Genomic DNA, 24988 nt, shown 5'->3' with positions numbered 1-24988 from the left:
AAGCACGGAAGAATATACCACACGTCTGCAGGAGTGTCAGTAATTCAATTAACATCGAACTTTACAAAGTAAAATGTAAAAATGTTTTCCTCTCTAACTTTTAACACTCAAGTTACATTTTCCAAGGTCATCAACGTTTACGTGGCTAAACTAATTGCTGAAATTTTTTAATAAGATTTTTCGTCCGCTGTGCAGCCGGCGGCGGTCACGCGGCCGGCCTCATTGGTGCTGGGGGGCCCAGCACCATGCTGGTTTGCAGGGGTCACCCGGTCTTACCGGATGTTGCAGGGCAGGGCCCTGAGAGGCTGTGGAGCACCATGGATGCCTGGAGCATCCAGGATGGTGTGTGGCTGGGCTGGACCCAGGGCACCAGGCTGGTCTGGGCCTCCCAGACCAGCTAGGACCTGCAGGGCTGTGCTCACACAGTGTGGGGCCTGCAGGCCAGGGCCGTAGGACCGGGATCACACAGTGTAGGCCTGCAGGCCCACAATGAGAGACGGACACAGATGTTCCATGGTTGCAGTCTGCTGCCTTCTGCTGCAGTGCCTCCTTTTATTAGCTTGGGCCATGACAAAGTCATGGCCCATCTTAAAGAAGCAAAACACGTGGGAGGGACACATCCCCTTAAAGGGGCAATACACATGGGAGGGTCATACATAACACCGCCGAGACCGAGAAATGCACCATTTAGCCCAAGATATCTCAAAATTGTTCACTAAGATTTTTGGCACACCACTCACTCTTCAGGCTAAAGAAGAGCATGACAAAAATAAGATCAGTCAAAAAAGAGATATGTTCACTTTTTAAGGCCAAAAGAAAGTATTTATTTTTCAGAACATGCTTAGTAGGCATGTGCGATAGTCAGGTGACACTGAGCTAGTGACGGCCCATGTGACCGTGTAAATAAATAGGAGTGGAAAAGCTTGTCGAGGATGCTTTCCTCCCGTCTCCAACAACAAGCTGTGTCCGTTTCATTTAGTTCGTGCCCGCTGTACCGCAGCTGTGCTGGACATCACAATGGCGATAAGGGTGGACCCCCACGTCTGCTTACTACGGCACTTGCCACAACACCAGAGCAGCTGCCCCCTCCCCCAATGTCGGCAAGGAAAGCGTGCAGCTGGGTGGAGAAGTGCGGCCACCTGGAGGCACCGCGCAGCAGCAGGCCACACCATCTGCGGGATACCTTTACCAGGCCAGCATCAGTGGTTGACTCTACGCAAAAGATGCGCGCAAAGGTAGCAACACCCCTGGCAGAGGGCACCACGGCCAGAAGTTCCGACGTGTCACATGTCAGTGTGAGAGCGCCACCTACCAACTCCTCACATCATGGAGGGCCAAACAAATGTTATACCAGCCAACACACAAACATCCACAATCCTCACACCTAACCCAGAATGCATGCACAGTAGATCAAGGAGCCAGACAACATGACGTTTGTACTGGGTAACATACAAACATCTGCATCCAATTCAGCCAACATGAAGTGCCTAGGAAGATGGGACGGACAAAAGCTATTTAGTGCAGTGAATGCAATCATCAGCAGCACCCTACACAAACAAGAATCAATGCAACATACACCTGTTAAGCGGCTTCACTTCAACACTACAGCTAAGTCAAAGCCTAGTCTGGGATGCTGAGGGAAACCCTTATTGATATATTTTTAGGTCCAGTTCATGTACTCTGGATGACAACCCTTATATAACACCCCTCTCTTAGAATCCCCCTGACCCCACTGAGCCAAGAAGTAGGTCTGTTTTGCAAATTGAAAAGGTTTATTTGGAAAATTAAACAATATATATATATCACACTTCTATAAATAAATTGATAATGGATAGTACACTTGTGAATATGAGCAGTAATCAGCAATAGGTAATTGTCATGATCTCTTCCAAAAGATCAGGACTTGCCCGACTCCCTTGGAAGCAGACCCATAACCCCGGTTCCGAGTGCCAGCCAGTCCCAATTGGGACCTTTTGGACCCTGTCCTGGCCCCAGTGGCACCAGGCTCATAAAGATGCCCAGTCCCAGCGCTGGAAGCGCCGGGCTCATAATGCTTGGGTGGACTTACATGCAGCAGACCATGCTGCTTACTTACCTGCCAGTTGAGCCCATGATCCTCTTCTGTTTGGGACTACTTTTCCTGTTGGGTGGGGCAGGAGCCACTCCCTAGGTTCAGAACACTGGAACTCTTCTGGAAAGCAGGAACTCTTTTCTTACCTAGGCGAGGCTGTGGAAGGAGACACCTAAGCACTACAGGAGGCTATTTAAACCACACCCGATGGATGAATCTTGCTTTGCGTTATTCTGCATTCTCTGCAGCAGAACGCTCATCGTGTCTTCTGCTTCTGATCCTGGGCCTAAGGGAACAAAGGTTTACCATCCTGGAATCCAATCTTCAGCAGCACCTGTAAAGACAAAGAAAGAACAGGTTAGCACTACGGTCTTCAGTGGCAGCGCATCTCTTACCTGGTCCATCGGCTGTCACCAACGCCTCGCGCTGCATTCCGGCATCTGAAAGACAAAGGCTTACCTACTCTTCGCATGCTCCGGAGGTCTTCGCACTGCATTCCGGCATCTGAAAGACAAAAGCTTACCAGCTCTTCGCACGCTCCGGAGGCCTTCGGCGCTGCATCCCGCATCTGAAAGACAAAAGAAGGTGCGTTTAAAGACTTTGGGCAACTTTATTACTCACGTGCCATTACTCCTTCCCACGCCGAATCCAGTGGGTATTCCAGCACCCTTTAGCTTCGCTAAAGCTCTGAACTTGTACCTGCAAGATAAAAGGGACAGTTAGTGCGCATCGTGAAGCAGACTACAAGCGCTTACTTACGTGCTTCCAGGCGCTTCTATTCCTCACGCGGGTTCGATCCTCAACTCTCATCAGCCCGCCATCCGCCATCGCCGGAACCCTGCAAAACAAGAGATATCATTACAAAAGACTTTTAAGACATTTGAAGTGCCCAGAACTTACCGTTCGTGCAGTTAACGACGGACAGCAGTCCTCTGAGGTCAAGAGTCCTGCACCCTTATCCAGTGAAGAAACTGGTTACGGCACCCTGCCCCGAGGCAGATGGAGAGCTCGGCGTTCACTTACCTAAGGTGAGGGCGTTAACCTTTGGGGTTCTACAGGAGAAGAGAAAGGGAAGAGGAGAGAGGCACCCAATAACCCCAGTTCATTAATCCCATATTTTCTATCTGCAGACATCTTACTCTTCGAGTCAGACATACAGTGCACAGAGGTCCAGCCCAAAGAGCCAACCGTGTGTTACACATCACCTTTGAAGATACGGCATTCACCCAGTCAAGACCGGCGCCTCTGCGGGAATCAGGTGAGCGTTACAGAACGCAAAGCCTACCGCAAAACTCCCACCCAGGCGCTATGGAAACCTCGGATACCGACCAGCTAGCCCAGTTACTTGGGGAACTAAGAGCAGAAGTGCATGCAGCCCGTCAGGAAACGAATGCTCTAAGAAGGGAACTGATTATTTCCAAGGAGCGAACAGACAATCTCGCTAGACAATTGCTACAGTCACAAGCCGGACAAACTCCGTTACCCGCATCAGGGGCAAATCTTCCTTCAACATCCTCTCCGAACCCAGTGCAGATCAACCTACCTGGGAATGTACCTCTGGCTCCGCCTGAACGATTTTCTGGTGACCCAAAGAGGTTTGCAGTATTTATTAATCAGTGCCGGTTGCACTTCTTATGCCGGCCAGCAGCCTTTCCAACTGATCAAGCTAAGGTAGCTTTCGTGCTTTCGTACCTTAGTGGCAATGCGGCAGACTGGTCGATCCCTCTAGTTAATCAAGATGATCCGGTTCTCCATGATTTTCAAGCTTTTCAGCTCAGTATGGAAAAACGGTTTGCAAGACATTCACAGGGGCAGGCCTTGGACAATGAGCTCCTTTCATTGCGACAGGGTAATCAAGACCTTTTGGCTTATATTGCGTCTTTCAACAGACTGATAGTGGAAACTCGATGGCCTGATGACAAAAGGATTACGCTGTTTTATAAAGGTCTACGTGGAGAGCTCAAAGATGTGTTAGCCCAAGTAGTGAATCCCCCGCAAGACTGTTCGGACTATATTGACTTAGTCGTTCAAATTGACCACAGACTGCAGAACAGGAAGGCCGATCATTTTGTTTGTTTGATGCTCGAGTATTTTCCAAACCACCAACTCCTACCAAAGGAGTAGACTCCGGGGAACCCATGCAAATAGGGGGCCTGAAAGGACCACTAACACAAAAGGAGCGGGAAAGGAGAAAACAGCTGCAATTATGCCTCTATTGCGGAAACTCGGGGCACTTTCTACGAGACTGTCCGGTGAAACCAGCCAAGAAGGCAGTAGGAGCTGCAGTTACCAGGGTCACAAACTCTGAGCAGGGAAACAACCTCGCCCGACAAGAATAGAGGTCCTCTTGCCGAGCGTTAAAACCAGTTCCGTGACCTCGCATTTCGTGATACCTATGGTCCTCATTAGCCCTGAACATCCGGATCGATTACATGCGATTGAAGCTTACGTCGACAGCGGTGCCATCGGCAATTATGTGGATCATGAAATGGTTTTGAGGATGAATCTGACTCTTTGTCCAAAGGCTTAAAGGACGTCATTACTACGGTGGATGGTACGGAGATAGCCTCCGGACCAGTAACACATACCACCCAAGAAGTGACGCTAATAAGTTAAGATGGACACCATGAGAAGATCGTGTTCGATGTGATCAAGGCCCCTCAGTTCCAGATTATTCTAGGAATTCCTTGGTTAGAGAAGCACAATCCTCAGATCGATTGGCGAGCAAGAACGGTTCAGTTTCCAGAATGTGTCTCTACTTGTCACCCTCGACCTGGTGTTGCACTGGCAGCAATTTCCTCGGAGGCTCCCCAGTTACCTCCTGAATACCTAGAATTCCAAGATGTTTTCCGGAAGGATCAGGCTAACTCTCTACCTCCTCATAGATCTTATGACTGCCAGATAGACCCGATACCTGGATCTACTCCTCCTTGTAGTAGAATTTATGCCCTCACCGAGCCTGAGAATCTTCACCTCCGACAATACCTGGATCAATACCTAGCGAATGGGTTTATTCGTCCTTCCAAGTCCCCTGCTTCCTCAGCTTTGTTCTTCGTTCCAAAAAAAGAAGGGGACCTTAGAACTTGTATAGATTATCGCGCCCTGAACCAGATCACCGTTAAGAATAGATATCCGTTACCTTTGATCCCTGAACTCCTGGACCAAGTCAGAAAAGCATGCATATATACAAAGCTGGATCTTAGAGGCGCCTACCACTTGGTACGAGTAAAAGAGGGCGATGAATGGAAGACGGCCTTCCGCACCAAGTATGGGCTATTTGAATATCAGGTCATGCCCTTCGGACTTTGCAATTCCCCTTGCCGCCTTTCAATATTTTATGAACAATGTCTTCAGAGAGCTCATAGATGTGTGTGTTGTTGTTTACATTGACGACATCCTTGTTTATTCTTCATCGGAAACTGAACATCGGAAACACGTGAAAATGGTCCTCGAGAGATTGCGTCAACACAAACTTTTCGCTAAGTTGTAAAAATGTGTTTTCAACGTGACTGAAGTTGAATTCTTGGGATTTATATTATCACCTAGCGGAGCGCGTATGGATTCAAAGAAGGTCGATGCAATTCTCAAATGGCCATCGCCATCCTCCGTAAAAGGTGTTCAAAGCATGTTAGGCTTCGCTAACTTTTACCGCAGGTTTATCCCCGAATTCTCTCGAATAGTCCAGCCCATCACTGCCTTGTTAAAGAAAAACAAACGTTTTGAATGGTCTACCGAGGCGGAACAAGCTTTCCAGAATTTGAAGACTAGATTTATCTCTGCACCGATCTTAAAACATCCTCGCCCAGAACTCCCCTACATCGTTGAAACTGATGCTTCGAGCCTTGCCATGGGGGCAGTTCTATCACAAAAGGACCCAGTAACCAATCAGTTGCATCCCGTGGCATTTTGGTCCCGCAAATTCTCGCCTCCTGAAATCAATTACACTATTACTTATAAGGAACTTCTAGCTATCAAGTCCGCCTTTAAGGCTTGGCGGCATTATCTTCTGGGGGCCCGACACACCGTTACTGTGATTACAGATCACCGAAACCTGCAATATTTGAAAACCGCAAAAGCTCAATCCTCTAGGCAACTCCGTTGGGCACTATTCTTTGCCGAGTTTGACTTCATAATTACCTATCGACCTGGTACAAAAAATGGTAAAGCGGATGCCCTTTCTCGGATGGGAGTGGAAGAACATTTGATCAATCCTAAACCTGTACCTATCATTCCCGAACAAAGAATTCTAGGTGTAATCGCCACACAATCCATAGAGGAAGTTAAGGATAAATCCAGGCTACTGGTAACTCCAGCAGACATACAGAATTGGCATCTGCAGGGAAAGGACTTTACGGTGAAGGACAACCTATTATATTTCCAAGAACGGTTATACCTGCCCAGCACAGATTTACAGAAAAAGGTAATCTCTTGTTATCACGATTCTTTAATGGAAGGACATCCCGGTATGACCAAGACCTCGGAAAAGATCAAGCGCTACTTCTGGTGGCCGTCTTGGAAAAAAGATATCAGAGACTTTATAATGTCCTGTGGAGTATGCGCCCAAAACAAGAGACAAAAGGAAAAACCAGCCGGCCTCTTACGCCCTATTGACATCCCACCTCGCCCTTGGCATACGCTTTCTATGGACTTCATCACCGATCTACCTCCATGCTCCGGATACAATACGATCCTAGTAATCGTGGACCTATTCTCCAAGATGGCGCATTTCATTCCACTCGAAAGGCTTACCAACAGCAGCAACTCTGGCCCGAGAATTTCTCGAAAACATCGTCCGACTGCACGGTTTTCCTTCAGTTCTCATTTCGGATCGAGGTAGTCAATTTATTTCTCATTTTTGGCGAAGTTGCTGTCGGTCGGCTCAAATTGATGTGAGACTTTCGACCAGCCACCACCCTCAAACCGACGGACAAACCGAGAGGACCAACCAAACTCTGGAACAGTATTTGCGCTGCATGCTACAACAAACTGAAAAAACTTGGATAGATATCCTTTGGATAGCCGAATATGCCTACAATAACTCTGTCCACCCGGGAACTGGGAAGACCCCGTTTTTTCTTTTATACGGTAGTCACCCTCGAACCTCGGAGTTGGATCCACTCCAATATCTTGGAACACCAGCAGTAGACCACCTGCATTCTACAATCACCCAAGCCTTTAAGGAAGCCGTTTCTCACCTTCAAAGGGCTAAAGAACAATACAAGAAAGGAGCAGACCAACATCGGAAGGAAGCCCCCCAATATCAAGTAGGAGATCAAGTCTGGTTATCCACCAAATATCTACCTCTAAAAGGACCACGCACATTCAACCCAAGATACCTTGGTCCCTATTCCATCACTACCATAGTAAATCCAGTAGCGGTCAAGTTGGACTTGCCCCCTCACATGAAGCTACATCCGGTCTTCCACGTCTCTATTAAAACCCGTGCAACCTCAAACCCGACTAACTAAATCTCCAAAACCTATTGTAGTTGATGGAGAACTCGAGTTTGAAGGCAAAAGCATCCTGGATTCCAAGATCTCCAAATCTAAACTATTTTACCTGATTGACTGGAAAGGCTACGGTCCCCAAGAAAGATCCTGGGAACCTGCAGAATATGTCCACGCCCCTCGTCTAATCAAAAGATTTCATCGAACATTTCCTAACAAGCCCAAACCCCCGGAGAAGCCCGGTTTGGGATGGGCCTTGAGGGGGGGTGCTGTCATGATCTCTGCTTCCAAAAGATCAGGACTTGCCCGACTCCCTTGGAAGCAGACCCATAACCCCGGTTCCGAGTGCCAGCCAGTCCTAATTGGGACCTTTTGGACCCTGTCCTGGCGCCAGTGGCACCAGGCTCATAAAGATGCCCAGTCCCAGCGCTGGAAGCGCCGGGCTCATAATGCTTGGGTGGACTTACCTGCAGCAGACCATGCTGCTTACTTACCTGCCAGTTGAGCCCCTGATCCTCTTCTGTTTGGGACTACTTTTCCTGTTGGGTGGGGCAGGAGCCACTCCCTAGGTTCAGAACACTGGAACTCTTCTGGAAAGCAGGAACTCTTTTCTTACCTAGGCGAGGCTGTGGAAGGAGATACCTAAGCACTACAGGAGGCTATTTAAACCACACCCGATGGAGGAATCTTGCTTTGCGTTATTCTGCATTCTCTGCAGCAGAACGCTCATCGTGTCTTCTGCTTCTGATCCTGGGCCTAAGGGAACAAAGGCTTACCATCCTGGAATCCAGTCTTCAGCAGCACCTGTAAAGACAAAGAAAGAACAGGTTAGCACTACGGTCTTCAGTGGCAGCGCATCTCTTACCTGGTCCATCGGCTGTCACCAACGCCTCGCGCTGCATTCCGGCATCTGAAAGACAAAGGCTTACCTACTCTTCGCATGCTCCGGAGGTCTTCGCACTGCATTCCGGCATCTGAAAGACAAAAGCTTACCAGCTCTTCGCATGCTCCGGAGGCCTTCGGCGCTGCATCCCGCATCTGAAAGACAAAAGAAGGTGCGTTTAAAGACATTGGGCAACTTTATTACTCACGTGCCATTACTCCTTCCCACGCCGAATCCAGTGGGTATTCCAGCACCCTTCAGCTTCTCTAAAGCTCCGAACTTGTACCTGCAAGATAAAAGGGACAGTTAGTGCGCATCGTGAAGCAGACTACAAGCACTTACTTACGTGCTTCCAGGCGCTTCTATTCCTCACGCGGGTTCGATCCTCAACTCTCATCAGCCCGCCATCGCCGGAACCCTGCAAAACAAGAGATATCATTACAAAAGACTTTTAAGACATTTGAAGTGCCCAGAACTTACCGTTCGTGCAGTTAACGACGGACAGCAGTCCTCTGAGGTCAAGAGGCCTGCACCCTTATCCAGTGAAGAAACTGGTTACGGCACCCTGCCCCGAGGCAGATGGAGAGCTCGGCGTTCACTTACCTAAGGTGAGGGCGTTAACCTTTGGGGTTCTACAGGAGAAGAGAAAGGGAAGAGGAGAGAGGCACCCAATAACCCCAGTTCATTAATCCCATATTTTCTATATGCAGACATCTTACTCTTCGAGTCAGACATACAGTGCACAGAGGTCCAGCCCAAAGAGCCAACCGTGTGTTACACATCACCTTTGAAGATACGGCATTCACCCAGTCAAGACCGGCGCCTCTGCGGGAATCAGGTGAGCGTTACAGTAATCCTACAGTAGCACAGTTCTTTAAAATCAATGAGGAGTTAGTATAGGATGGATAAGGTAGCAAAATACTTTTATGGTTTCAAGGGAAAAGCAATAAGGAATAAAATGCAGTATAGAAATACTTGATATGATTTTAGCACAAGATAAGATAATCACTTTTTCTCTGGCAATTCACCCCCCCTCTCTTATACAATGTAAGAAATGGAAGGAGATGGAAAGAGGAGCACACAGTTCTCAGGAATGCAATCAAATACAATACGAAATTCAGTTCCCCCCCAGCAAGCTTAGAGGAAACAGGTAGAAGTTTGAAACACAGGCCCAAAATGCTTTTAAATGTGATGGCAATGGATGGGAAAATGTGCTAACTGATTTTTATTCCCTCTAGAGATTCAGGGTGAGCGAGAGATGCTTGTTGGTATTAGTTCAGGCTCACTTTAGCAATGCTCTATGAGTTAATACCAGGTTGCAAACAGATTTTTAACAAAGGAAAGAATGGAGCTGCTATTTTGACAAGTGGAGAAATTGAGCCAAAATTGCAAATCGCGGTAAATTTCGCGAGTGCGTACATCGCGATTGCGGAAAAAGTATAGGAAAGTTCTAGGTTCATTGGAAAGCCTAGAATCACAGCTTTAAAATGAAAGTTAAATTCCGTTCCTAGCCCAAACGGTTCCAGAGATACGGACGATTTAATAAAGGTAGATTTTCGGATTTAAAGTAAAACTCAAAATGGCAGGTGACAGCTTGCAGCTGCAGAATTGACCGGTGACAGTTGTGCAGCTTTAAAAATGACAGATGACACGATTTCTAGGAGGCAGTTCCACTTTGGTTAAAATAGCTTGAATTAGATTATTTTAACTAAGAGATTGGTTCTGCACAATTCTGCTAGGTACTCGCAATACAAATTTGAACTAGGCCTCGTCACAGATCTGGTCAACACGTCTGGCGGCGGTTCTGTCTGCTCGGCGGGTCAATCAGGCACCGGTTCTGCTCACAGCGATCCGGATCTCTGGTTCTGCTCACAGCGGTCTGGGTCAGCTCTGCTCTGCTGGTCTAGCCTCTCTGGATACAGCGGCCTCTGGTTCTGGATACTTCTCTGCTTTACGGTCCGGATCAAGTGGATTCTGGATGTAACACTGCTTTCTGGGTACTGGCAAAAGTTCTTGGCAAAAGAATTCAGACAGCTCGCCCGGCTGTGGAATAGTTTGCAAATGATTTTAAGGATGCTGAGGCCTGCTGAGAAGAGTTCTCAGTTTGTGGGTTTAGGCCCTTGCTTTAAGTTCTGAAGTAAATTTCTGGTCTCTGAAGATTGATGGATGTGAAGTCTGGAGTCTCCCGGCAGAGCGTCCTGCAGAAAATGGAATTGAATGTCTCTACCTGTCCCAGCAGTCTCTTTTTATGTGTTTTGGAAGTGGGTTTGTGCGTGGCATAACTGAGCCTGCCCCTCTCGACTTGTCATTGGCCCAATTCTCCCCTCTCCCATGATTGGGGAAGGAAATGGATTGTCATCATGATGAGGTCTGTTTGTGGGTCAGAGGATCCTCCCCTGGTCAATTTGCCCACACATCTATATTTGATTCAAATACATATTTCCCAGATACACAATTTGTTGAAATTACATGTACACATTATATATTCCTTATGGTCCATGCTTGTCCGCCTCTGATCTTCCTGGGGGCTTGCATTCAAAAATGACAACATTTTGCGCTTTTTGACTGGTTTACCAATATCGGACATTTACCAAAAATTACACACATGTGCGCAAGGAGTATGGACATTAATTGATGATGAAGTGTCAGATTTTTAACATGCAGACATTTAGAGTAAGACCCTATTTTCCGCTAGCAACCCCCCAGCATACACCACAGGGTCCTAACACCTCTTAAAACGTGCACAGAAAAATCACAAGAATAATGATATTACTTATATAATTCTGACAAGTCCGCACTATGAATTATCCATCTTTTCTAAAATTATGCTCTGGCCCAGATGGGTGTGGTTTAGGTTCCAAAGCACATGGGGGAAGCTTCTGTCTGCCCCCTCCTCCAGATGGGTGGCTCCCAGAGGCACTTCTCCTCCCACTTCTCCCAAGAGGAAGCCACTTTACGGCCCCCCCAATATAACATTTGCCTGAGTCCAGGACAAGGCTTTGTGCAACCTCCTGCCGGTGCCCCTCCCCTAATCTAATCAGAGAGGTGTCAACTCCTTTTGGTGGGGAAGCAGGATGCAGCTAGGCCTGGGAAGAGTGGCTGAGCAGGTTTCTCCTGTCGGGGGTAGTTGTCAGGAACAATTTAGCTAAATGTCACTTTAGTTCCCAGTTTAAATCAAACTTACAATTTTTACCTATACATTAAATAATTACTTCCTTCAAGTCATTTCAGAATATAGTTTTACATTGTATCCACCTCTTAGCAAGTCTTTCCTTGGTCTGGTTTGGGTTACTCTGTTCAGTTTTACACAAAAGTCTGGTGGTTTTAAAACGTCGGCTTTCTGATAGTGGCGAGTACCGGTATTGCAACCATTTTTGGGATTAAGAAAATGAATTCCCCACAGTTCTGAATTGCTTTTTGGCAATCAGCATTGCCATTCCCAATGGTTTCAGGCTACTGTGTGTGTAGCCCAATGGTGGTTTTAGGCAGTGCCCTCCTGTGCTCACAACATAGGCAAAAATGGGTGGCAGCCTATTCTTCATGTTTTCCCTGTGCACTCTCTGGGGAGTTCTGGCCATCATGATGTTTTCCATGCCAGTACTGCACAGTTTTATGGTAGGGCTTGGATGCATGGGTAAAAACATCGCACACACCCCATACAGTGTTCACAAGCAAAAGAACGCTTGGAACAAAATTCATTACATTTGACAAAGTGCAAGCCAGGATTATAATGAACAATCAGAAATCTGTGTAAGCCCACCCCAGCATAACAACGCATTAAAAAAAAAAAAAAAAACACACATGCACACACACCCCCGCCCCCTGTAACCCACCCCCCGCCCCTTCCACCCTGAAAAACCCTCCATTTTTTGGGGGGATTTCTAAAGCGCACTACAGCTCAAAGGCATCAAGGCGATCAATGTACTCCTACATGCACACCATCACCACTGCATAGGCCTACATCATCATGCAGGCACCACCCAAAACATCCCAACATTCTATATGCGACACGTAATCCCTTCTGCCTTTCCATGGTGGCCATAAAAAAAAAATAGGAAAAAAATAAACAGAAAATGGCTGCCATGGAAGGGGGAGAAAGGCTTACACGTAGTCTCTTCTCCCTCTCGATGATATGATAAGTTATTTATAACGCGCTTAATACCCAGAGGTTTCTGAGCGCAGACCCGGGGATCGAACCTGTGCTGTTCCGTGTTGTCTTGCTTCCAAGGTGAGCATGTTGCCCCTGAGCTATCCTCCGGAGACGATGGCAGCCATAGAAAAAAAGTAAACAAAAGATGGCCACCAGGGATCAGGGAAAAGGAACAACATGTCAATTCTACCTTTCCATGGTAGCCAGGATGCAACTGCCCTGACAAATGCTTTGCCGGGCTGGTAACGACCTGGTGAGGGCTAATGAGCTTGCTTGTTACAAGCTCATTGACCCTCGCCGGGTACTAATGTGTAATTAACCTATTTTGAAAATGCAAGTTTTCAGTAAGGACTTTATCCTGCAGACTGATGCTTCAAAGACCAAACTAGGGACCATCCTATCTCTAGGACATGATGGCATTTAACATCTGATATTATATACTAGTCAGACACATTTTCCTAGGGAACAAACTTATGCCACCATTGAACTTGTGGCTATGGTAATCAAATGGTCTGTTAACCATTTAAATTATTATCTGACGGGCCAGAAGTTTCAGACTCGTCACAGATCATTCTCCCTTAATGTGGATGAGCATAAGGAAAGATACCAATGCCAGGATAACAAGGTGGTCCTTGGACTTAAAGCCCTTTGTTTCACCGTTGAACAAGAACAAGGAAATGTGGATTTTCTAAGCCAATTTCGAATCAATGGAGAAGGGGAAGCCACCGAATTAAGGGGCGGTTATGTAATGAATCACAGGAATGTGTCCATTCTCCCCAGAGGGGAGCCCAACTCTGTGAGACTTAGGAGGTTAGCCTGCTCTGCAATACCCTCCCTAGGGGTAGAGGCAAGTTGAACCTCACTGGGAGATAATTCCCCCTTTTGGGAACAATGACTCACGTTACCAAAAGGAGCTCTCTAGAGGAGCTGACAAAACACCATTTTATAACCTTCCTGTTAATCTATATGAAGAGAAGGTCAATATGTGTTACTGCCAGAGTGAATTTGAAAATCTCCTTAAACGTTCCAATCCTACTGGGAGGAGGAAGAGGACATCTTGAGGAAAAGAGTTCACAACAGAAAGAGAAGAAGAACAGCTATTTGGGCAGGCGAAGCCCCAGGGCTATGTCAGCCTAGCAAGGGGAGGATCCTGGGGAAATAAACAGAGAACCTGTGAGTTTCAAAGAGAGACACACGCTGACTCCATAGAGCAGCAGAAGCAAGACATGCAGTGTCCTCCAGTTAGAGGAGGCCGAGTGATGACAGGTTTGCTACCGTCCATAGCAAGATGGTCAGACAAGCTGATGCCAGATGTGTGGCATGCTGGGGCAAAGGAGTAGAAGGAAGCCAAGATTGGTGGTGTGACCGCCGATCCTCGCAAACAAGAATCCTGGGGATGTTAACCCCAAGCACTAAAGGTAACGGGGAGAACAGGAAACCCAGGGAAGGATGCGAGAATGCTCATACTCATCCTAGTCAAGAGAGAAAACGTACCAAGAGTGAATGAGAATCATTACTGGCATGCTCATATTCGTCACAATCCAGAGAGAGAAAACATAACAAAGGGGCATGAGAGTTATTGTTGGAGCACTCATACACATATACAGTTCATAAGGAAGCATTGTACAGCCAGTACAAAGGGAAGAGGAGAAAATATATATTGGAAAGGATCTAATGAGTAAGGATTTATACCAAAAAAAGGCCTTGTAAAATAACAGAGCAAGACAAAGACGAACCTGAGAATAAGCTTGGTTATTAAAAGAGATTCAGAAGACAAGAAATCAAAATTGATTAACTATTTAGGAAACTAAGAAATAGTCCAGAAGGAAAAGATAATTGTTGGATAAAATCTTCAGGGGGAGAGAGACAAATCTTCTGTATTAGAATACAAGAAAATAAGAAACAAAACTAACTGTACAAACTGATAAAAGTGATTACTAGAGGTTACTTGAAGATTATCTATTGAAAAGTGGCTGAACCATAAACTAAGAAATCTCAGGAGAAGGGAGACATTCACAGTGTTGAGTTGTTACACATAGTGGTAGGGTCGGACGGTTATCATTTATGGACTTTGACGGACGACTGACAAGCACCTTAGCGAGTTTTGTTAGATAGGGACACAGTGTAGAATAGGGATAGACAGGCCTCATTAATATTCTTTAAAAAATATTCAGTGAAATGGCTAACCAGAGTCTGTGTACTTCACAGTTTGTACAAGTCCAGCAACCAAACATGTTTGAGCAAATCAAGTATATTCCTAGTTTGCACTGTACTACCAGTTTGAGAAATCCAGTATACATCCAGTTTTTAAAAATTCTAGTTGGCTGCTAGATTGACATTCTCATTTTCCATACTCCAAGTGCACTTTCAGTTCTACAAGATGAGCACATTTCCAGCATACATGTCAGTATATTTCTAGTTTTATAAACTCAATATACTGCATTTCTCATTTTACAATCCAGTTCGAAGAATCCCAATATACCTTTGTTTCGTTACCATATTCCATACTCCCGGTATTCAAATTCTCAATATACATTCAGTGTGTGGAATCCCAGAATTAAACCAGCTTGAAAATCAAATCTAGGGCACATACACTATGTAAACTTCAGCACACTCCAAGACAGTATAGGGCAAACTCTATAACAACCCATTATCTCATTTACTTTCGTGACCAAGCATCGACAATTTCAGTATACTCACAGTTCACCATTACAAGTCCAGTATCTCATACGTTAATGTTGCAGAATTTCTGTATAGTCCAAGTTTGACAATCCCAGTATGTGGCTAGTTGGCAAAATCCCAGAAGATTCCTAGACAGAAAATCACTGTACTATGTTCCCAGTTTAGCACACCCAAGTACTTTCCCATATTGACCAAACCCCCTGTGTAATCCCAATTAGCACATTCCCATTACCTTCCATTTTGACAACTTCAATATACTGTACTGAACAATACCTAATCATGTACATAGACCCCAGTGACAGGACTGCACGTGTGCCAGGTCCCACCAGGACCAAGACCTAAGATAATAATAAAATGCACTCCAAGACAGTTCCAATTTTTCAGGCCAGGTTTGTGCAGATAGTTGGAGTTAAAAGCTCTTCCTATCACTTCAGCACATTTCACATATGGGCTCCTGTAGTCTGCCCACTGATGCCAAGTCGCTGCTGCTGCTGAACAGTTAAGCTTGCAGCAAGGGGCCCAACTCATCACACTGTAAAGGACAATAATACAATGCATGTGCTTATATGAGGGTTTCACTGCTTACCTTGTTGAAAAACATTTTCTGAAATAATTATCCAGCTGATTTAAATGTGTTAAATTATTTATTTAGTATAGCAAAACATGTGACTGGTTCCGTCATATTCACAAGCTACTTCCCTCCTGCATTGTCTTTTGCACGGGTATTTGGTATATAGTGCTTATGGCAGAAGCCATTTGCTTACATATCTCTATAACCTTTGTGATGGAGCTAAAGAAGTTAAGAGTTAAAAAGGGAGGTAACTGTTTGTGCATGCATCACCGCCATTACCCCAGTGATGGAACCAAACATGTATAGAATTAAAGTTCCAAGAAGAGCAGAAAAAGACAAGGGAGAGAACGTTGTGTGGACAGTTGCTGGAGGGAGGACTGGCTAGCTGGTGAAGCTGGGGGCTTGGTGTTACCCCCTGGTCTACTGTGATATACCACTTGGGCGAACATCCCTGCAATGGTACTCACGTTATAATAGTGGCAACGAAGGTGGTCAAGCTTCAGGGGCTGTCGTGTTTTCAACTACAGTCTGGAGTCTGCCGCACTGTGAGCCTGGAGGCATGTGGGCAGCTGTGGCTGTCTTCGCTAAGCAAAGTAACGCTTTGTGTCTTGGTTACTGCTCCGTCCCTTCATTGGTTCTGAAGAAGGAGTGCTGAGGCTCCCCAGTGCTGGCAGCGAACTGTGTGCCGATCGTTGGAAGACTGCATCCACTGGACGTTCTAGCCGTCCATGGTGAGCGGCATGGACAAGCGGCATTTGAGGAATAAGCAGGGTCTCTGCCTCCTACCCGCACCAGACGTACACGCACGCCATAGCGTACTGAGTTTTCAAGATAACGAGGTCTGACCTGCGTGCAACGAGGTCTGTCCCAGTGGTTGCCTGGAACACAAAACGCTTAAGCATAAACTTCACCAGATTCGTTTTCTTCTCTTCTTTCCTTTCATCCTTTCGGGTGTTTCGAGTGTGAGCAGCTGAGAGCGGTATGGAGCTGCTGGTAGTCCAGTGACTTTTTGGGATGCTATTATAAAGGACAAACTGGCATAAGGTGAGTGCCTTAATACTGTTGTTCGTACTGTCTTGCACTAGTGGCCACACTGAGGCAGTGAAAGGGGGAGCCCATGAGATAAATATCTCACTGTACAGTTGTCACCAAAACATTCAAGCAATGGGTAGTCTGCAACCACAATTTTTACCCAATCCTGTCACTCCTGCTGTTATACAGGAAACATGCAAGGAGGATTTTCAGGACTAAGTCATGGCAATATATAGTCCTACATATAGTACTAATCGCCGCAGGGCACTAATGATGCACCGACTAGGATTTGAGGGGACGCCGCATATTAAAAAGTGTACCTGGAGTCGATTCTAAGATGGCCGCCAGGTGGAGAGCACCGTAATCTAAGCTCTCCCAAACCTCGGAAACAAACAAAGCACAATAATTAAGCCAAAAACACGGCTGAAAGACGCACCGATAAGGTGAGAGTCATATCCCAATCAAATAGTATCAAAATCCCCAACTTCAACCTGAAAAGAACTGGAGGCTCCAGCTTCCCAGTACTAGCAGCTCATCTTTGAAACTCTATCCCAGACTCACTTAGAGCCACTCCCTCCTTCCACATGTTCAAATCCCACGTCAAATTCTGGCTTCACACCAATGACTGCTAAAGCTCCCCCCTCAAAAATAAGCTCAACTGTATTTGATATTCTGTATGTTAATGTAAGATATTTGAAACTGTAACATAACAAATGTAAGATATTTATGTACCTGTAACCTAAGATTTGATTTCTCGCAAGCGCCCAGTTGCCTAACGGCCTGGTGCGCTCTATAAATAAATAAACAACAATCCCTCACTCTGGAAGGCAGGAACGACGGAGAAACCAATTGGTCTCCTCACGCCCAAGCAGTGGCAGTAAATCTGGACCGGAGAGAAGCCACCTAGAGGGCACGACCTGCGGAGCAACTCGGCAATCCAGAGGCAGCAACCAGAACCCAGGGACCCTGAAGAGGAGTACCTGCATAGGCAGAGCGATCAGAGGAGGCAGTGTGTGCCCCTCTCCAGACCGGCAGCACGACGGGAAACATCCTGGGAAAATGGAGGAGGAGGAACTCAAGGAGACCTAGGCGAAAGGAAAGGCAGTGAAAGAGGACCCAGGTCTGGGAGAGCTAACTAGCGGTACGAAACGCACAGGTCGGTGGAGGAGCGCGCCACGGAGGAGCGAGTACCCCGAACTAAAATAACAGAGGTGAGCGGGAGAGGAGAATCAAGGGAAGGCGCCAGGACACCCGCATACTGACAAGGGCCCAGGCCCATACCAAGCCCCCTGAGTACAGCAGACACTAATGGTGGAAAAGCACCCAGAGGCCAAACAGCAGAAGGGGGGGGGGACACAGAATACTTTGCCTTCCCCCATTCACACTAGCGGCCCTCCTCCCACGTGAAGTATACCCTGGGCATGGGGCCCTCACTAGTAATCACAAGCTCTAGGGAGCTTGACCAGGAACCCAGGAGGTGGGCCGGCGAGAAGCCGTACATCAGAATAAGGAGGAAAAAAGAAACACCCCGGTAACTTTACTGCCCACGAGGGAGAAGAAAGGGAGAGGGCTTTGGAAGGGATCCCCCTAACGCCACCTTAAAACAATGTAGAAAAGCAGGGTAAAAGAACCACCAACTCCCTCAAAGGGAATTGGAAAAACCAGGAAGGGATTCTGCGGAAGATTTGGGCTAAGGAAACAAACTCTCCCCAACAAGTACAACCAAGTACAGCCAAGCCAGGACCAAGCAGACCATGGAGAACAGCACTCACAAGACACCCATGATCAGACAGTGACACAGGCACTTCTCAAACAGTACTTCATCGATTATGGACATGATGAGAGGATCTAGCGGAGGCCCTGCAGGACATAAAAACACGACGTAAACAAGATGGAGGAAAGGGTGGACATTAATGAGAAAGCGATCCAGGAACTGACAAAAGACTCTAGGAGGACAGACATTCTGATGGAGCAACTGTCAAATGCTACCCAAAACCTTGAGCTGCAGGCCGAAGACCTGGAAAATAGGTCCAGGAGATCAAGCATTCGACTCAAATGCCTCCCTGAGGAGGTCCTAAACAAAGACTTCAAAGCAGCGGTTAAAAGCATCTTCACAGGTCTCTTGGATGTAGAGGATGTCCCAGAAGTAAAAATCGATAGGATCCACAAAGTGGGACCCTGCAGGAAAGAACCGGGGGGCAAGAACAAGGGACCTCCTAGCAGCCCTTCATGATTACACAATCAAGGAAAGGATCTTGCAAAAATCGAGGAAGATGAAACAAATATCCTACAATGGGCTGTGCCAGGATCTGGCCCAGATAACCCTCATTAAAAGGAAAAGAATGGCCCCAGTCCTATCAGTACTCTGAGACAAAGACATCAGATATTGTTGGACCTTCCTGTTTGGCTTGATCTTCAACTGGCAGGGGAAACACCATCAAATACCGACCAATGAGGAAGGAGCAAGAATTCTAGGGATTGGGGAGAAAGACAAGACCCCAGAAGACCTCCTAGTAAAACCCCAAGCACCTCAAGGCTTGGGAGTGGTTGACGGTGGGACTTATAAGAACGAAGAAGGGGGGATACCGACCGCAACTAAAAGGGCCTGCATAAGGAAAACAACAGGAGGGGAAAACTCATCCCGCAAAAGGTGCAAGCCTGGGGAGGGCAAACAAGGTTTACACGGATGGTTCCGGGGGAGGAGGAGGGCAGGGGGGCGGAACTTGAAATGGGTTTGGGAGAAACCACATTTGTGGTGCGTTTTTTGCGGATAGATGTTATAACATAAGGGAACTCTGAAGGAAAGGTTCTTCGTTTCTCTGGTCTGATAATTGTCAGAAGCAATTTGAAGATATAAAGCAGGCTATTTCCTGTGTGCCAGCATTAGCATACATTGATACTTCCTGTGAGACTATGAATCTGAAGGATGCCGGTGACCAAGGATTAGGTGCAGTACTAATGCAGCTACGACGTAATGTTGAGAGGATCGTTGCATTTGGATCCAGAGTTTTTAAGGGAGCGGAAGCAAGGTATTCCGTAATTGAGAAAGAGGCTCTCAAGTGTAACGTGGGTCCTCAACAAATGTAGAGCATTTCTTTGGGGTTGGAGGTTTGGGGTACGCACTGACCACAAGCCATTGGTGGGAATTATTATGAGTAGAGGCTTAGATGGAGCTTCAAGGAGATTTGTGAGGTGGGTGACTATTACAGGGACATGACTTTAGTGTAAAACATGTGTCGGGAAAGGACAACATTGTAGCCGATTATCAAGAGTAATTCATGAGGGTGATCAAGAAGAGTTATCTGAACTTGATTGTGAAGCAGAGGATCAGGTGTTTGCGGAGTGTGATGGCACAATTGGAAAACGGCAGTGAATGGATGCTACCGCTGAAGATGTTGAACTTAACTGTGTCGGAGAAAATATTGAGACAGAAGTGGTTGGTCAGAAGCGGATCGACAAAGAGAATATAATCGGGTGAGAGATAAACGGAGCATAGGTGGGGTGCTATTGTGAAAAGCTGCCCATGTTATTCCACCGACTGGGGTAAGAAAAACAGCTAATTGAGCTAGACCATGTAGGCATGACTAGAACCAAGGGTATATTGAGAGCGGATTACTGGTGGCCTGGGCTGAATACACAGGTACAGGAAATGGTCAAGGAGTGTGTATTGTGTGGAGCTGCCAATAAAATGATGAGGGACAGCATATTCAGCCTCTCAGGCCAATAGAGTTGCCAGCCACGCTTTGGGACTTTGTTGCCCTGGACATTTTGGGACCAATGTGCGGTGAGATGGGGATGAGAAAATAGGTAATTGTGATTATGGACCTCTACTCCAAGTGGGTGGACGTGGAGACAGTTTGATGCAGACACTGTAGAGGTTATCAAGTTTCTGGATGGAGTATTCCAGAGAGAGGCCGATCCAAAGAAATGTTTGACAGACAATGGGGTGCAGTTTACTTCTAGGATGATGACCGAATACCTACAAAGTGCAGGAATAGCACACCACAAGTCCTCATTGTACCATTCTGAGACAAATGGGGCAGTTGAGCGGTTTAACCGTACCCTGATGCAAGTTGTCAGGATGGCTCTGAGAGTCAGAGTAAGTTGGGAAGAATTGGAAAAGAAGAGGGTTCTGGCATATAAGCTATCACCATATGCTTCTAGGGAGTTGACACCAGTTGAGGTTTTGAGGAAGAGAAAGACACACATCGGTTTGCCCACCGTGGCTAGGGAGATCTGGTTATGTGGAGTGGGATCAGGAAAATCAGAGAGAGAGTGTTGAGAAAAAAGTCTGATTCTGCAAAGATGAGATATGAGTTAAGGAGAGTAAAGAAAACTGAAGAGTCCAAAGGAGAGGGGGTGTTGGTGAGAAAGCCTGGTATAGTAAGGAAGGGGCAGAAGGGGTACTGGGGCCTACAACAAGTTAAAAGATTGGATGATGGATGAGTGTGGAACAAGGCAAGGGTTGAAAGGGAAAGGAAAAAGAACGACACCCCTGCACTCTGGGAGCCGTGCTCCTGTCCTGATGTGCTAAAAAAAACAATTTATGTACATATGTATATGCGTATAAAGGGAGGAGATGTGTTATATAGTGCTTATGGGATAAGCCATTTCTTTACATATCCTCTCTATCACCTTGGTAATGGAGCTAAACAGGTTTATAGTTAACCTGTTGGTGCATGCATCACCATCATCATCCCCCCAGTGATGGAACCCAACATACATAGATTTAAAATGGTTCCAAGTTCAAAGAAGAGCAGAAAAAGCCAAGGACGAGAACATTGTGAGGATAGTTGGTAGAGGGAGGACTGGCTGGTGAATCTGGGGGCTTGATGTTACCCATTGTCTACTGTGATATACCCGAATAAATACTTGCACGTACATCCCTGCACTAGAACTCACTTTAGAAGAGCATTTTTCTTTCTCAAGTAAACAGACCCTCCCTTACCCCTCATTCTGGTCCCTCCTACCCATTGCACACTTTTATTTACCCTGATGTCTGCAGGCTTTCAGTACGCTATAGATAAACCAATGAAAATGATTAAGGCTAACGTGTGGCACTTGGGAACCCCCCAAATGGCAGTGCAGCAATTCAAGATGACCCTCCAGCCCTTTATGAATTATCCCAACATTCCCAAATCCTCTTAGCACCTTGCCACTCCCCTTCCTGGTCAGCTTAACACCTATCCTATTGACACACTGCTTGTAGCAGCTTCACCCAAAGCACACCAGCTCTTTACTGAACATCGGCACCCTAGTAACACTCATTGGAGCAGTTACTCCCAGTGCTAGGACTGGTCGCTCGTTCCCGCCGAAAGGGTTCCAAGAAAGGAGAGCACTTGCGCCCCTTCTTCATTAGTACCTACAAACCTTACCCTTTTATGCGCATCCACACTTGAAGGGGCGATCACAAAAACATCCACCCGCCTGATTTTTTACTTTTAGCAGACTTGTGACAGTCGCCAACTGATTTCATGTACATGGCAGAAGTCTAAGAAGATAAACTGTATGATGTACTACATTCCAAGTATTGTGTTGCAAAAGAATTCAAGCATAAGAGCATAGAGTGCATGCTCTCAAATATGGCAGTAAAGAAGGGTATGATGTTACTGAATAAATGGAGGAGGTGCTTTGCAGCTGTGAAGACAATTTTAGTTACCACTCCATCACTACACCTTGCATATGAAGCAAGCCTGATGGCATGAGCTGTCAAATGGTAAATTGAATACCCACTCAATGCTTATACAAAAGGCAAAACTAGTTTTGTCACCAATTGTTTAGGAGTCCCCAATCTATGATTTATGATAAAGGCCTGGAATGTCAGTAGGGGTTTACCATTTATGCAACTCTTTAATGACATGTTCACTAAAAGGCAGGGCAAGTGGTCAAGGGCATTCATTTGAATGGCCTCGCTGATGTTAGGTTAATAACATACTAACACAACTATCACGCTTTGTTTACTTACAGAGTTTGTTCCATAAACCTGCAGCTTTGGCTCCCCCGATTCCAGTAGTTTAGCAACCATTTGAAGGAAGCTTTCAACAAATGGTTTAATGCTCTGAGAATGGCAAGCCATCAAAAGCTGGTCCAGAGCTTCCATGGCAATGAAAACATACCTAAGGAGGCGAGGAAAAAACACTTACACTTTAACTTACTGTGTACAAACAAGTCTACTAGAACTAGATCTAGCTATTAAAAATAATCTGTTCATTACATGTTCATTCTGTACACATTTCTAGAAAAAGTAACCATATTAAAAATTAAAATGCGGTCAGACAATAAATTACAAGCACAACAAATAATCATGTCCTTTTTTAACTAGATCAACGCATGCTGTTCAGTATCCCCTTCGACAATTCATCATACCCAAGATATTGCACTTTACATATCAGTAGATTGTGTTGCATTTCATATACCTGAATCAACACAGACCATTTCATTAAGGTACAAGCATCAGGAGTAAACTCAAAAACAGGAGGGTTGGCCCCTACTCTGCAAGGGTCTGGGGTATGTTAAGCGAAATGCAAAAGAGAAGTGTCCTGACAGGAGAAACCATGTTGTTGTGAACAGTGGGTTAGGTCACTACGGGCCTCATTACGACCCTGACGGAATGAAGGGGGCCGGTACGGGAAGGCCCCCTTCATTCCGTCAGGGCCGATTACGAGGTTCCCTTTGCGGAACGCGGATCAGACGTCTAGTAAAACCAGAGGTCTTTTCCGGGTCCTGCGAGGGGAAGAGGGAGGTAACAATGGGACACTTGTGATGTGCCTGTTACCTCCCTCCCCATTCCCATTGAGCCCTATGGGGGCTCGAATGGGAATGGGGAATGGTTCCTGCAAAGAGGATTTACCGGGTCCTCCTATGTCGGAATGGACCGGTAAGTCCCCATTGCAGGAACGCAGTAATGGAGCCCGGTTTGGAGGCAGCCATGGTGCAAATAGCACCATGGCTGCCTCCAAACTCGTAATGAGGCCCTATCTGTCTTAAGGACACTATGTACATTGTGTTTATTATTTACACATTATGTAAGTACTAAAATTTGTTCTCTATTGGGTTAGAGCAAAAACACACTGCACTGGATCCTAACACGTGTGTTTAACTTCACATTTATTGAGGTATAAAATATGTAAAAATGTATTACAAAGATTAATGCACATACCAAGAAAGACGAATGAAAAAAGATATGCCTATGGCATGGAACACCTAGAAAACATACTGATATTCCCAAAAAATATTCGAACAACGATACATGAAAAGCATTGTCATCACATTTTATGAGCTGAAAATGTTTAACCATAACCATGTCCAAGTACAGCATGAATCACATTATTAGATCATTGAGGTTGCAAAGAACACACAAGCACTTGTGCTTTTAGAAAAATGTGAACACGGTAAGTCTGCTATGTTATTATAAGGTGATAGTGTGTATAGAGTCTAAGCTTGGTTATGTAGATTAGGGGTCACAAAGATCAGGAGTAGCATAAAGTTCTAAGGACAATAAAAGCAGTCAAATATAGTACTGCCAGAATGTAGAATTACGAGATCTCTTTCTATGGCAGACCATTTCTTTATATCCATCTAATAGAAGTCCAGTGCTGAAGGGACATATAATAATTATAAATAAAATATCGCGTTTGTATATAGTGATTGTTGGATTTCTTAGTTTTTAAATGTTACCTTTTTTTGTTACTCAAGTTCATGGGACACAATTTATCGACATTGGAAAATAAAAAGGCCGAGTTGGTGCTAACAGGATATGAATATTTATAACCTGCAGGCTGAACACAGATGTATGGTGCAAGCACTTAACTCGTTGGGCTAAGTTGCTGTGTTCAGTTATTTCTAACTCAAGACAATCCTACACCTCACCAATGATCAATCCCAATGTATAAAATCTTATATGTGAGGGGCGTGGCTTGCAGCAGCCTAAGGTGGCCACTCTTTAGGTGAGCTTCCAATCAGCCACGAAGCAACCCATCAAATATCCTTGGTCTGGAGAAGAGAAGGCTGCCGGATCAATGGAGAATGCATGGGTTGCTGGTCGCCCATGTCGGAGCATCGACTGATGCAATTTACCTGGAAAGAGGAGAGGGAGCGCCATGGCCCATGAATCACATCCTGGCACTGGAGAAGCCTTCGAAAAAGAGCCGGT

General features: G+C 45.9%; 1 protein-coding gene across 4 annotated transcripts in view; it reads right to left on the bottom strand.

Moving 5' to 3' along the window:
* Positions 1-24988, bottom strand: part of EFR3A (EFR3 homolog A) — a 1818520-nt gene that overhangs the window by 1265043 nt on the left and 528489 nt on the right. For all 4 annotated transcript variants that reach the window (XM_069621641.1, XM_069621640.1, XM_069621642.1 and 1 more), the window contains one exon: positions 22802-22952. In XM_069621641.1, the coding sequence (XP_069477742.1) occupies positions 22802-22952 (151 nt within the window). The remainder of the gene's footprint in view (positions 1-22801; positions 22953-24988) is intronic.

The sequence above is a fragment of the Ambystoma mexicanum genome, chromosome 5q (genome assembly GCF_040938575.1).
Source record: "Ambystoma mexicanum isolate Mex_15411 chromosome 5q, UKY_AmexF1_1, whole genome shotgun sequence".
NCBI classification, from domain to species: domain Eukaryota; kingdom Metazoa; phylum Chordata; class Amphibia; order Caudata; family Ambystomatidae; genus Ambystoma; species Ambystoma mexicanum.
This window is presented reverse-complemented; position numbering and strand designations above follow the sequence as displayed.